General features: G+C 41.0%; 1 protein-coding gene across 5 annotated transcripts in view; it reads right to left on the bottom strand.

Moving 5' to 3' along the window:
- Positions 1 to 12,044, bottom strand: part of ubr4 (ubiquitin protein ligase E3 component n-recognin 4) — a 79,235-nt gene that overhangs the window by 18,214 nt on the left and 48,977 nt on the right. For 4 of the 5 annotated variants that reach the window (XM_074642650.1, XM_074642648.1, XM_074642649.1 and 1 more), the window contains 11 exons: positions 5,549 to 5,717; positions 4,892 to 5,096; positions 4,700 to 4,813; positions 4,227 to 4,436; positions 3,993 to 4,142; positions 3,666 to 3,893; positions 2,578 to 2,656; positions 2,067 to 2,478; positions 1,624 to 1,768; positions 1,133 to 1,218; positions 942 to 1,029 (listed from right to left, as the gene is read on the bottom strand). In XM_074642650.1, coding sequence (XP_074498751.1) covers positions 942 to 1,029; positions 1,133 to 1,218; positions 1,624 to 1,768; positions 2,067 to 2,478; positions 2,578 to 2,656; positions 3,666 to 3,893; positions 3,993 to 4,142; positions 4,227 to 4,436; positions 4,700 to 4,813; positions 4,892 to 5,096; positions 5,549 to 5,717 — 1,886 coding nt within the window. Of the gene's footprint in view, positions 1 to 941; positions 1,030 to 1,132; positions 1,219 to 1,623; positions 1,769 to 2,066; positions 2,479 to 2,577; positions 2,657 to 3,665; positions 3,894 to 3,992; positions 4,143 to 4,226; positions 4,461 to 4,699; positions 4,814 to 4,891; positions 5,097 to 5,548; positions 5,718 to 12,044 lie in introns of all 5 variants that reach the window. The other variant, XM_074642647.1, reaches the window with a different exon arrangement.

The raw sequence follows: 12,044 nt of genomic DNA, 5'->3' as shown, positions 1-12,044 counted from the left end.
CCACACACGTATCTCTCTGCTTGAAGAAGGAGGCGTGGTCATGCGTCATGACCATATTATGTTTTGTGATACTGTATACATTTTTGATTTATAGTTAACATGCAGAGATTAACTCAGTCAATCCTTTTTTTAATTTACAAAGAGATGCGCCCTCTCAGCGTATGTGTCCTCTCAAAGTAGTGCTATGATGTTGGATTTTACAGGGACTGTGATAAATGCAAATGCAGATATCACTGCTCTGATTGCAGAAAGAAAGTAAACTCTTTTTTTTACTCAGATTTTATACATGTAGTGGTGTATTCTTTATTCCATGACAGTTTTCCAAAAATTTGATTTAAAAAAAAAAAAATCGCTATATATCGCAATATATTGAATCGTAACCCCTGTATCGTGATACGTATCGTATCGCCAGATTCTTGCCAATACACAGCCCTGGTACAGTTTGAATTAATGAAAACAATTTACCTGAAATCTAAAGTACCGCACTAATTTGCCTCCTGCTGTTTTCTGTTCAGATCATGGTAACTACGGTTGGTAAAGTCATAAAGCTCCGTGTATCCAGCAAAAGTCACCACAATGAGAAAAAAACACTAATGACTTTGTGCACTTTTCCACAGATTTCTTTCAAGTCGAGGCGTTTTGGGGCGCTCCTGTATAAACGCGAGGCGCTCAGCAGCGCAAAAGTAGCGCAAAAAACCGCTTCAAACTCATTGAAAACATTTACAAAAAGCCACCCCAGGGTGCTAAAAACCCACTGTGTCTGATCAGGGCCTAAGCCTGTCACACTTTGTATTAGCTGTTCAAATTACAAACCTAAAACAAACCGTAGTTTAACTAACCATAACCAATGCAAAAGCCATGCAAATTTACTATTAGCTAAACGTCTTGTGTACTTTATGGCTACAGATTGTGTCCGTTTAGTGAAGTTGCGTTTCACTTACTGAGAAGGGAACTTCTGGATTGTTGCACACCAAGCAGGGGTCACTCTCCAGAAAAAATCCATCAAACTCCACTAAACCGGACAGAGTGCTGCAGGAGAAAATATCAAATCAGTACATGTTTATGTATGTCATGGGCACTGCTTGAAATTGCTTTCTCCTTGGGACAACATGGCAGGTTTGCGTAGACATACTTGTAGATGTTGGAGTTAGGGTGATTCGTCAGGATATGGTTCTGTGCCCTCAGGATTTCGACAGCTTTCTGGGAATACTCTTTCAGCTGAAACAGAGAAGAGAGAATTAAAACTATTTCATAAAGACTTTGCAGCATTATCATTGTCATAGCTATGTTTTACTGAATGATAAAAAGGCTTAAACATCCAGGATAAGAACTCGGAGTGATACATTATGGATACAGTCTAAATCTGAATCATTTATTAATTGAAAATCTCGACATTCCTGTGTTAAATTATCTTTGTATTTTGAGCAAGATGACCAAACAATCTTCTGTCAAATACAGAATACAATTATTGGGACAAACAGGAGGAGACTACACAGCCATGCAATGACTTAAATCCCACACAAGGCTCACAAATTACATTGTTAGGCATTTTATGATCTGATTTCATGATATTTACTATATTAATATTAGTACAACCATAGCCCCAGAGGCCTTCAAACAAACCTTTTTCTCCGTCTGAGGGGTTTTGAGTGAGAAGTATCCAAGCAGGTCGACAAACTGGGCAGCTTTGCGGCCGTACGCAGGCAGCTCAGGCCAGATGGCCCAAGTCAGTTCCAGCAGCAGCTCCTGCTGAGATTTACTGGAGTTCCTACAGAGAGAGAGATTCACATGTCAGGGATGTCATTTCACCATTTAACAATATATTTATGCCTTCATTCACACATTCTGTCCACAGTGCTACAACTTAATGTTCATTCACACATTCTGTCCACAGTGCTACAACTTAATGTTCATTCACACTAGTTTAAACACTAGTCAAGATAGTCTAAATTTAAAAGTAAGTGTTTAAAGAGGCTGTGTGTGTAAACTAGGCTCACTTTGGATTTGAGTTTGGGACTAAAATTGTCTGTCCAACTATGTCTCAATGTGTTAAATATCTATAGTACCTGTAGATATGAAGTGCCAAGCAGTGGGCTTGCCAGCGCACAGCAGACGAGTTTGACTCCAGCAGGAAGCAGCGCAAGAACTGGATCAGTGTCTCCTTGTCTGCAAACTTGTTGAGCTGACTGACCAGAGCCATACACAGCTGATCCTCCTGGCTGCCGACTCCATCGCCCTCTTTGTCTTTCTCCTTGTCCTCTTTTTTGCTCTTTTTACTGGAGGACTTGCTCTGAGAGGACTGAGAAGCTCCTGCCTGTCCAGCACTATTGGAGCCTCCTCCTGAGAATGATGAAGAGGACGAGGAGGAGCTGGCCAGCACCTTACTGCCACACAGGGCACAGGAGAGCAGCTGCAAAAGTACCGGGGAGACGCCTTCATCCACTAGGAAGCTGACCTGGAGCAGGAAGTACAACACAGCTGGACAGAGAAGAGAAAACAGAGAGACACAAACTACGTTAAACCTACTGGCCTTAAATGTTTGTTTCCAGTTAGAATAGCTGATCTGAAACAACTTACAGTCATCCTTCATGCAGAACTTCTGCCAGTTGATCGTCCTCTGAGTGGCAATTTCAGCACAAGCTTTCAGATGTTCCATCTGCACCAAGAGAAGCAGGTTAGTAAGTACAAAAATCTCAATCCTTACAGCAGCTGATCATCCTAGAGGTCACCACAGGTCATTTCATTCAGGGAGGTCAAGTTTGGTTTTCACTACAATGAAATGTCTCCTATGGGGACTAACATCATCACACATGAATACAGTTGGGCTCATTGGATCCACCAGAGTCTCAGCTTTACAGTGATACCCAATTTATGCAGAAATATTCTAACACATCATTTTTGGAATAGGCAAAAATAACACATTTATACTGCATGTATAAAACTGCATGTGATTATTATAAAGTGGGCATGTCTGTAAAGGGGAGACTCGTGGGTACCCATAGAACCCATTTACATTCACATATCTGGAGGTCAGAGGTCAAGGGACCCCTTTGAAGATCGTAATGCTGGGCGCCTCGATAGCTCAGTCGGTAGAGCGGGCGCCTATATAACAAGGCTGAGGACTAACCGCGGCAGCCTGGGTTTGAATCCAACCTGCGGCCATTTCGGCATGTCTCCCCCCGCCCCTCTCTCTCCGCCTTTCTAGACTATCCACTGTCCTATAAATAAAGGCTTGAAAATGCCAAAAAAAATAATCTAAAAAGAAAAAGAAAATCGGAATGCCAGTTTTTCCTCGTCAAAATGTAGCCTAACTTTGGAGCGTTATTTTAGCCCCCTTCCCGACAAGCTAGCATGACATGATTTTCTAGTTTCTTCTTTGGTTTTCTATCTTAACTTCAGCTTTAAGACTGAGCCTGCTACGGTTCCTTAAAGACAGTAATGTGTCGGTTGGGATGCCAGCGATCCCATGGGTCTCAGAGGGTTAACAAGAATTTAGTAAATGGGGGCTATGAAATATATATGCACAGAATAAGTTGAACGTTAGCTCAATAAGACAAAAAGCAATGAAGGAGTATGAAAGAAATATAATTTACAGTCATTAAACAGCATACAAAAGAAACTCTCTGAGTATGATGATGATTTATGACGGTGGAGAGAACACTCACCAGATTGATGAGTGTGTCGTACTGCAGAGCTGAGCCAGACGTGGCGGTGACCACGCCAGCCCGGAGGAAGATGCCCTGCTCCTCCAGGAGCTTCTTGATGCTGCGCACATGGGAGTCGAGCGTGTGCAGATCCCGCAGCTGACGATATTTCTCCTTTGAGCCGCAGATAAACAACAGCAGCTTTCTGACCTGCCTCCTGACGAACGGTGTCTGTTGAATCATCAGATACTGAAGAGAAAAGGGAGACAGAATTAAGGGCTTGTATCTGTCTTTTGTGTAGAAGATAGGCTGAAAAGGAAAGCAAGTAATATACACTCAATTGCTTACTTCAGACAGATAGTAGAACCAGGAATGGTCAAAGACAGGAGGTGGGATACGTGGGTTGGTGTCGGCAATCTTCTTGATCTGATACGGCAGCCGGAGCACCATCTCAGTCAACAGCTGGGAGTAGGCTTCAAACACATCAGCAGCATGTCCCTAAAGGCAGGAGCAACGGTTCATATTGACATTCCTTGGACATAAAATCCCAATTTCAAGTTTTAAAAGAGAAAGATCTGATACCTTGACATATTGCCGCAGGAAGAAAGGGCTCATGTCTGGAGGAGAGGAGGCGGTGTGTGGGCGGAGGAGCTGGCTGGTGGTCGCAGGCTCTTCTTCGCCCTGTTGGCTCTTCCAGAACTCCAGGAGCGATTTGAGCACGTGGAGACAGTAGTCAATAGCGCCCAGGCTGAGCAAGGCGGTCGCCGTGGCGTTTGAGATGAGGGAGGATGACTGGAAGAGAGAAAGAGGGTGCGCCTGCCATGTAGTACAATGTACAAGCAACTTAGTTTTGAGTACTCGTGAAGAAGTAAAGAGCTGTCCGTGAAGAAATTCAGTCACATAGAAAAATACATGTGAGCAATGCAAGTTGAATAGGATGCCTCCTTCATTGTTTATATACTTGCTGTTAACAGGACTGTATTCAAATAGACATTTAACTGATAGCTTTTAGTGAATTCGATGAGAACTGCGTTAAGAAAAGAAAGAGGATGTACCTCAGAGGAGGATTTGGAGCCAGACTTGGTTCGAGACATGAAGACGCTGAGCAGTCTCATGATGACCAGGTGAACTTCATTGATGGAGCTACGCTCGTTCTTCTTGGAAACGTCCTATAGAGGAATAACACGGATTAAGTAAACTAATTATCACAAACGAAGCTCGATTCATCACAAGGAGACTGTGGTTACCTTCTTGTGCATGCAAAGCTCAGCAATGAGCTGTGCTAGCAGGTCATCCAGGGCACCCTTATCCTTTTCATCCTCACCGTCCAGGTCAGAGGTCAACATGAGGATAACCTGCATGTACGGGATGGCTTGGACTCCGCCTACGTTATGGAGCTGAGAAAGGTGCTGAAGCAAGCGTTCCAGTAGCATAAGACGAACCATGTGTAGTCTGACAAGGAAACAGAAATAAAAAAGTAAAAACATTGAGAATAATTTTGAGCTTAATGTGGTATTTTTTTTTTTTTTTTTTAAATGGTATTTTTTTGGGGGCATTTTTTAAGCATTTTTTATTGATAGGACAGTGTTGAAAGGGGGAGAGAGAGAATTGACATGCGGAAAGGACCACAGGCCGGATTCGAACCCGGGTCCACCGCTGCAAGGGACAGAGCCTTGGCGATACATGGGCGCTCGCTCTACCGACTGAGCTAACCAGCCGCCAATGTGGTATTTTTTATGACAATCTACTGCTCCCCAAAAGAAATCTTAATCCCAAATCCCTTCCCTCTGTGGTCATAGTAGTGACCATGGATGGTAGAGAGATGGGGTCTGAACAGGCAGATGTTTGTTGTCAACAGAGAGCTTTCCTACTTAATATAAACTTTGCAATTCGGGATGTCTGACCTGTTGCTTGTGTGGATGTCTCCTTCGGTCTCTCCTTCTCCCTCTGAGCCTTCGCCTTCCTGCTGGGCCGTGGTGGTGCTGATAGCTCCGGTGCTGGAGCTCACGCTGCCAGGACCAGCAGGGTGGCCCTCCACTGTTGTGTCCCCGTATGCACTACTGCGTCCTGACACTGTGCACACACACACACACACACACACACACACACACACACACACATGAATGAACAAATGCAACTAGGCAAATTGGAAACATGGTGATATAAAATAAGTAGCTGTTAAGGTTTTATTTTTAAATGAAAAATGATGTTATTCTTCAAAATAGGGATGCACCGATACCACTTTTTTTCTAATCTAAAAAATACTGTAATCAGAAGGTTGTTAGAGGATGGAGTTTTATCAGAAACTTGTAAGGATAATTGATCCCTTAAATAGTCTGAAAATCAGTCTGTAAATACACACTGATATCCGTATGGTTTATAGATACTACATGATCTAATTTCAGACATGCATTTTTGGGGGGTTCAAGATGGCGTCGTAGAAGAAACACCACGCTTCACTGAGCTCCGGTGTTCCTTGTCAAGTTATCCGATTATTATGCACATTTGCCTGGCGAAAGTGCTACAGAGAGAGTAACTTTATAATGTCTCTTGAAAACTATTTTTCAAAAATACCGGACAACATGCCCAGGACCAGAACAAAGACGATTAAGAGCAAGCTTGCTCAAGAAAGCACGGAACAGAGTGAGGAAGCGAACATCATGCCAGCAGCTGAAGACGAGGGTGCTAACTGCTACAGTAGCATTGACCCGAACACTTTGAAAGCATTGGATAAGATTACCGACAACATTACTAAAGTTATTGATGCTAAAGTTGACACAGTACTCGCTGCTATACGGGAACAAACAACCCAAATACAGGCGCTGGGGGCTCGGGTCGGCGAGGCCGAGGGCAGAATTCTGAGTGTGGAAGATGCAACGGACTCGTTGCAGGCTAAAGTGACACAACTGGAGAAGCAAGTGAGCGGTATGTTGGAGCACATAGATGACCTGGAGAATCGTGGTCGCAGATGCAATGTGCGCTTGGTTGGACTACCTGAGAATGCGGAGGGAACAGATCCTGTGAAGTTCATAGAGACATGGCTACCTAGCTATCTCAAAATCACCACCAAAACTGGTAGGATCAAGCTGGACCGCGCACATCGCTCCCTCGCACCAAAACCCGATCCCAAACAACGACCCAGATCCATCATTATGAAGTTTCACAACTTCTCCGACAAGCAACGTGTTATGAATGCAGCCCGACGCCTCGGTACTGAACCGGACCAGCCAGCTCGTAACGGACCGAGGATTTCTTTCTTCAACGATTATTCAGCGGCAGTGGTCAAAAAGCGCAAGGCTTTCGATGAGGTGAAAGACCGGCTGAAGAGGATCAATATTGACTATGCACTGATGTACCCCGCAACGCTGAAGATGACTGTTAACGGCGTGGAGAAGAGGTTTGATGCACCTGAGGCAGCCGCAGCTTTCCTTGACTCGCTTGGATAACGTGTCTAAAACAGCACAAATGCATCTTTCTCTCTTATGTTCCGATTATTGGACTGGGACTGTGACAGTTTGAGTGATGTAAGTATGTGGCTCTGTCATTTATGATTGTATTCTTATATTTTCTTTATTACAATTCGCCAGGTGAAGTTGTCATGTCGCCGTGTGCGAGGTGGAGCCTGCGTGTGTTATTTCTATGGTTAGGCGTGAGTATAGCGCTTGGTCCATCTGTCGGCTGTCTGCCGCGGGTGGGAGAAGGACTGAGGCTCCCTGCATGTTTAGCAGGGACATTACCCCATTCTTTATTTATTTTTATTTATTTTTTTTTGTATTTAGTTGGAATGTGCTCTGTTGTGGTTCTGATGTTTTGGTACAGCTCGGGTATTTTATGTTTCTGTTTTTGTTTTTTTTGGAGTGTGCTAGGAGATTTTCAGCTCTTTATTTGCATCAAGAATTTTAATGGCAAATAAACTTCGGGTCTGCACTTGGAATGTGAGAGGGATTAATAATCCTATAAAGCGTAGGAAAATACTTACCTTCCTGAAAAAAGAAAATATAGATATAGCTCTAGTGCAAGAAACCCATCTTGATGACAAAGAACATTTAAAGTTAAGGCAGGGTGTGTTTGGACAAGTATTCTTTTCATCCTTTACAACCAGAAGCAGGGGTGTTGCTGTACTTATTAGACGAACCCTGCCTTTTAAGGTGGTTAACTGTGTTGAAGATCGGAGTGGTCGTTATGTTATAATTAAAGGGAGTTTACAAGGTCAAGATATTGTAATAATGAACGTTTATTTCCCACCAGCTCATCCAGTTGCTTTTCTTTCTAAAGCGTTTTTAGATTTTGCAGAAATGACAGCAGATATAGTATTTGTGGGTGGTGATTTTAATTGTATATTAAATCCGCTCATAGAGAGATTCCCACACCGCATTATGGCCCCCTCTCCCCAAGCAAATGCTCTTCGTGCCATCTGTGAAGATCTCGGATTTGATGATGTTTGGAGGAGTCTTCACCCTTCTGACAAAGAATATACATTCTTCTCTGCTCCTCATGGGTGTCAGACTAGAATTGATTATTTTTTTCTACCCAAATCCGAACTACACTCTGTTTTATCTTGTAATATAAACAGTATAATAATATCTGATCATGCCAGTATGGTTATGGACATAAAACTTAAAGTCTCAATAAATCAGGCCCGACAGTGGAGACTTAACACTATTATTCTTAAAGATAATACTTTTATATCTTATTTTTCCACTGAATTTAAGGCATTTTTGTCCATCAATTTACAATCTTCGAATAATCCCTCAATTCTATGGGAAACTTGCAAAGCCTATGCAAGAGGGTTGATTATATCATACTCTACAACTAAGAGGCGCCAAAAACTTAAAGAGCAAAAATCCTTAGAGAGCAATTTGTCAAATAAAGAAAAGATTTATATCAGCTCTCCATCACCTTATTTATGGCAAGAAATTTCTGCTCTTAGATCAGCTATAAACTGTCTTCTTACTAAAGATGCAGAGAAAAAAATTAAGTATATTAAACAGAGCTTTTATGAATATGGAGATAAACCAGGAAAATATCTTGCATACCTGGCTAAAAAACGAGCAGAGTCCCAGTCTATAGCAGTGATTGCGGATGCTGAGGGCAATAGGGTATACGAAAACAGACTGATAAATGACAGCTTCAAAGATTTTTACATAAATTTGTACTCTTCTGAACAGACAACTGACGCACCTCAATTAATGGAAGACTTTTTTGCTCAGATTAATCTTCCAACACTATCAGAAGAACAGGAAAGTTTTCTTAACAGCCCCATTACAAGAAATGAAGTAGCTAATGCCATCAAAAAGCTTCAGAGTGGGAAGTCGCCAGGGCCTGATGGGTTCTGTTCTGAATTTTATAAGGAGTTCCAAGACTTACTTTTGGAACCGTTACTTGAAATGTTCAATCATTCATTTTCTATTGCAGATTTGCCACAGACTCTTAAAGAGGCTAACATATCACTTATCTTAAAGAAAGGGAAATGTCCTGAATCCTGCTCATCCTATAGGCCGATAGCTCTTTTAAATGTGGACAGAAAATTGCTTTCTAAAATTTTAGCTACTCGTTTGGAGGACCTTCTGCCCATATTAATTAAAGAGGATCAAACTGGCTTTATAAAAGGCAGAAACTCAACTAACAATGTCAGACGTCTCATTAATGTTATTCAGGCCTTTAAACAAAAATCTAGAGATGGTCTGGTGCTTTCGCTGGACGCAGAGAAGGCATTTGACCGAATTGAGTGGCCTTTTTTAATTTACACATTAGAAAAATTTGGTCTTGGTAATAATTTTGTGAAATGGGTTGAAATCATTTATAATGATCCTCAAGCTGCGGTTATGACTAATGGACTTAGATCAGAGTATTTTAGTACACATAGAGGAACTAGACAGGGCTGCCCTCTATCGCCTCTCCTGTTTGCATTGGCCATTGAGCCACTGGCTGAGGCCATTAGAAGAGAGCCCTCTATATGTGGTCTGCAGGTCGGAGAGATATGCCATAAGATAACATTGTATGCTGACGACGTCCTAGTTTTTCTAACTGACCCAGAGACATCTGTTTCAGCCCTCATTAAGGTGATTAACATGTTTAGCAAATTCTCTGGGTATAAGATTAATTTAAACAAATCAGAAGCTATGCCCCTGGGTACTCTATCTACTATACCTAATACGGTCCCATCCTTCCCTTTCAAATGGTCCCCTGCAGGTTTAGTCTATTTAGGTATTTTTATTACCCCATCATTTAATCAGTTGTATAAAGCCAACTTTATCCCTTTATTTGGTAAAATAAGGCAAGATTTAGAGCGTTGGAACTCACTTCCTGTTTCTTGGTTAGGACGTATAGCCCTGATAAAGATGAATGTGTTACCTAGGCTACTTTATCCCATTCAAATGATTCCCATATTGTTTTCGAATAGGGTTCTTAAAGATTTGAATAGCTGGCTCAGCTCTTTCATATGGAGCAAACGTAGACCTAGACTCAAAATGTCAGTTCTACAATTGCCAGGTTCAATGGGTGGTTTAGACCTGCCAAATATCAAAGTATACCAGCTGTGTGCTCACTTGAGATTTATATCTGAATGGGTGAAAGATGAGGCATCTTCTGCTTGGCTGAATATTGAAGCATCATTGTCCCAGCGTAGACTACAGGATTTATTATTTTTTAAGAATTTTAAGGACATAAGAAATAATTGTATAAATCCAATAACAATCAATGCTTTAAAGGCATGGCGATCAGTCCGTCATCTGGAGGGGAGGTCCAAATTAACTTCCACATTTACCCCAATAATAAACAACCCTGAATTTTTGCCAGGGATATTGGATTCTGGTTTCCGACAATGGAACAATAAAAATATTACAAAATTGGGAGACTTACTTTCAGATAATAGTCTCATGTCATTTGAACAATTGATAAGGGAATACCAACTCCCAAAACAAGATTTCTTTCGGTTTTTACAAATAAGGCATTATATCACTAAGAGTACAACCATTATAGATCATCCTGAGGTGTCTGCTGTTGAGAAAATGCTGTTTCAACGACCAACGAAGGTGTCTCTGAGTTTGCTATATAATGTAATGAATGGCAAGTATACTACAAATACACAAAGGATTAGGAGTGTGTGGGAGAAGGAATTGTCAGTGACTATTAATGATGAGACATGGGACGATATTTGGAGTCATGCCAAAAAGATATCTATCTGTACCCGGATGAAAGCAATCCAATTTAAAATTATACATAGAATACATATATCCCCTAATCGCAGGCATTTCTTTGTCGGCAAGACCCCTCACTTTCTCCTCTGTGTCTCAAATGTAAAACAGAAATAGGTACCTTAACCCATTGCCTTTGGTCGTGTCATAAATTACAGAAGTACTGGTCTGAAATATTATGTCAAATGGAAAAGATATTTGATAAGGATTTAGAAATGAATCCAATGTCTTTGATTTTAGGAATCCCAAGTACAAATATAATTACTGCAGCCAACAAAAGGTTATATAACATTCTTACATTTGCTGCTAGAAAAAATATACTACTACAGTGGATCAGTGATAAGAAACCCTCTGTACAAGGCTGGCGAAAAGTGATATTTGAGATGGTCCCTTTGGAATATCTGACAAATATTCTACATACCAAAGTAGATCAGTTCCATAATATCTGGCAACCCTATCTGAATTATATTGGACCCGAACTCTCTTCCATTATCTTACAAGGAGTCTCTTAAACACTACCTCATATATCCTGTGACTTCCCTGCACTATGGACTATTTCCTATGACCTCCTATATACATTTTTTTTATTTATTTTTTTTACCTGAGCTGTACCAGTGTTTGTTTTTTTTGTTGTTGTTGTTGTTTTTCTCTTTTTCCTTTATCCTTATTGTGTTTGTGAAAATAGGAAAACCCAATGAACATATTAGTGTAAAAAAGAACAACAAAAAAACAAAACACCAACAGTTGTGGAGTGATATAAACTGATATTTGAGCTAATATCAATGGAATATCTAACATACAGATTTAAATGTAAAATGGGTGATTTCTTTAAGACTTGGATATCCTTTTTTAAATATGTTGGTGAAAAACTTGAACTAAAGGGTCTGATAGATTGCAATATTGAAAATTTGCCAAAGGGCCATTTTTGGTTCGTAGGGCGAGATATTTATTTGTTGACTTATTTATTTTGTTTCGTTTTCTTATTTTTCTTAAAATGTTTTGTTGACTTCCGGTCGATAGGCAGATGGAGTAGACGCACTAGCCGGTGCTCCGGTAAACTTTTCATTGTCATACCATCCAGCCCTCTAACTTCCACGCCAAAACGAAACCTTTTTTTTATTTATCTAATTTTTCTCCTGACCGACACTTTTATTTTTCACAATGACTTCGAGAGGAGCCAAGGGGAGCAAAAAAGAAGATGCTA

Source organism: Sebastes fasciatus, chromosome 8 (genome assembly GCF_043250625.1).
Source record: "Sebastes fasciatus isolate fSebFas1 chromosome 8, fSebFas1.pri, whole genome shotgun sequence".
Classification (NCBI taxonomy): domain Eukaryota; kingdom Metazoa; phylum Chordata; class Actinopteri; order Perciformes; family Sebastidae; genus Sebastes; species Sebastes fasciatus.
This window is presented reverse-complemented; position numbering and strand designations above follow the sequence as displayed.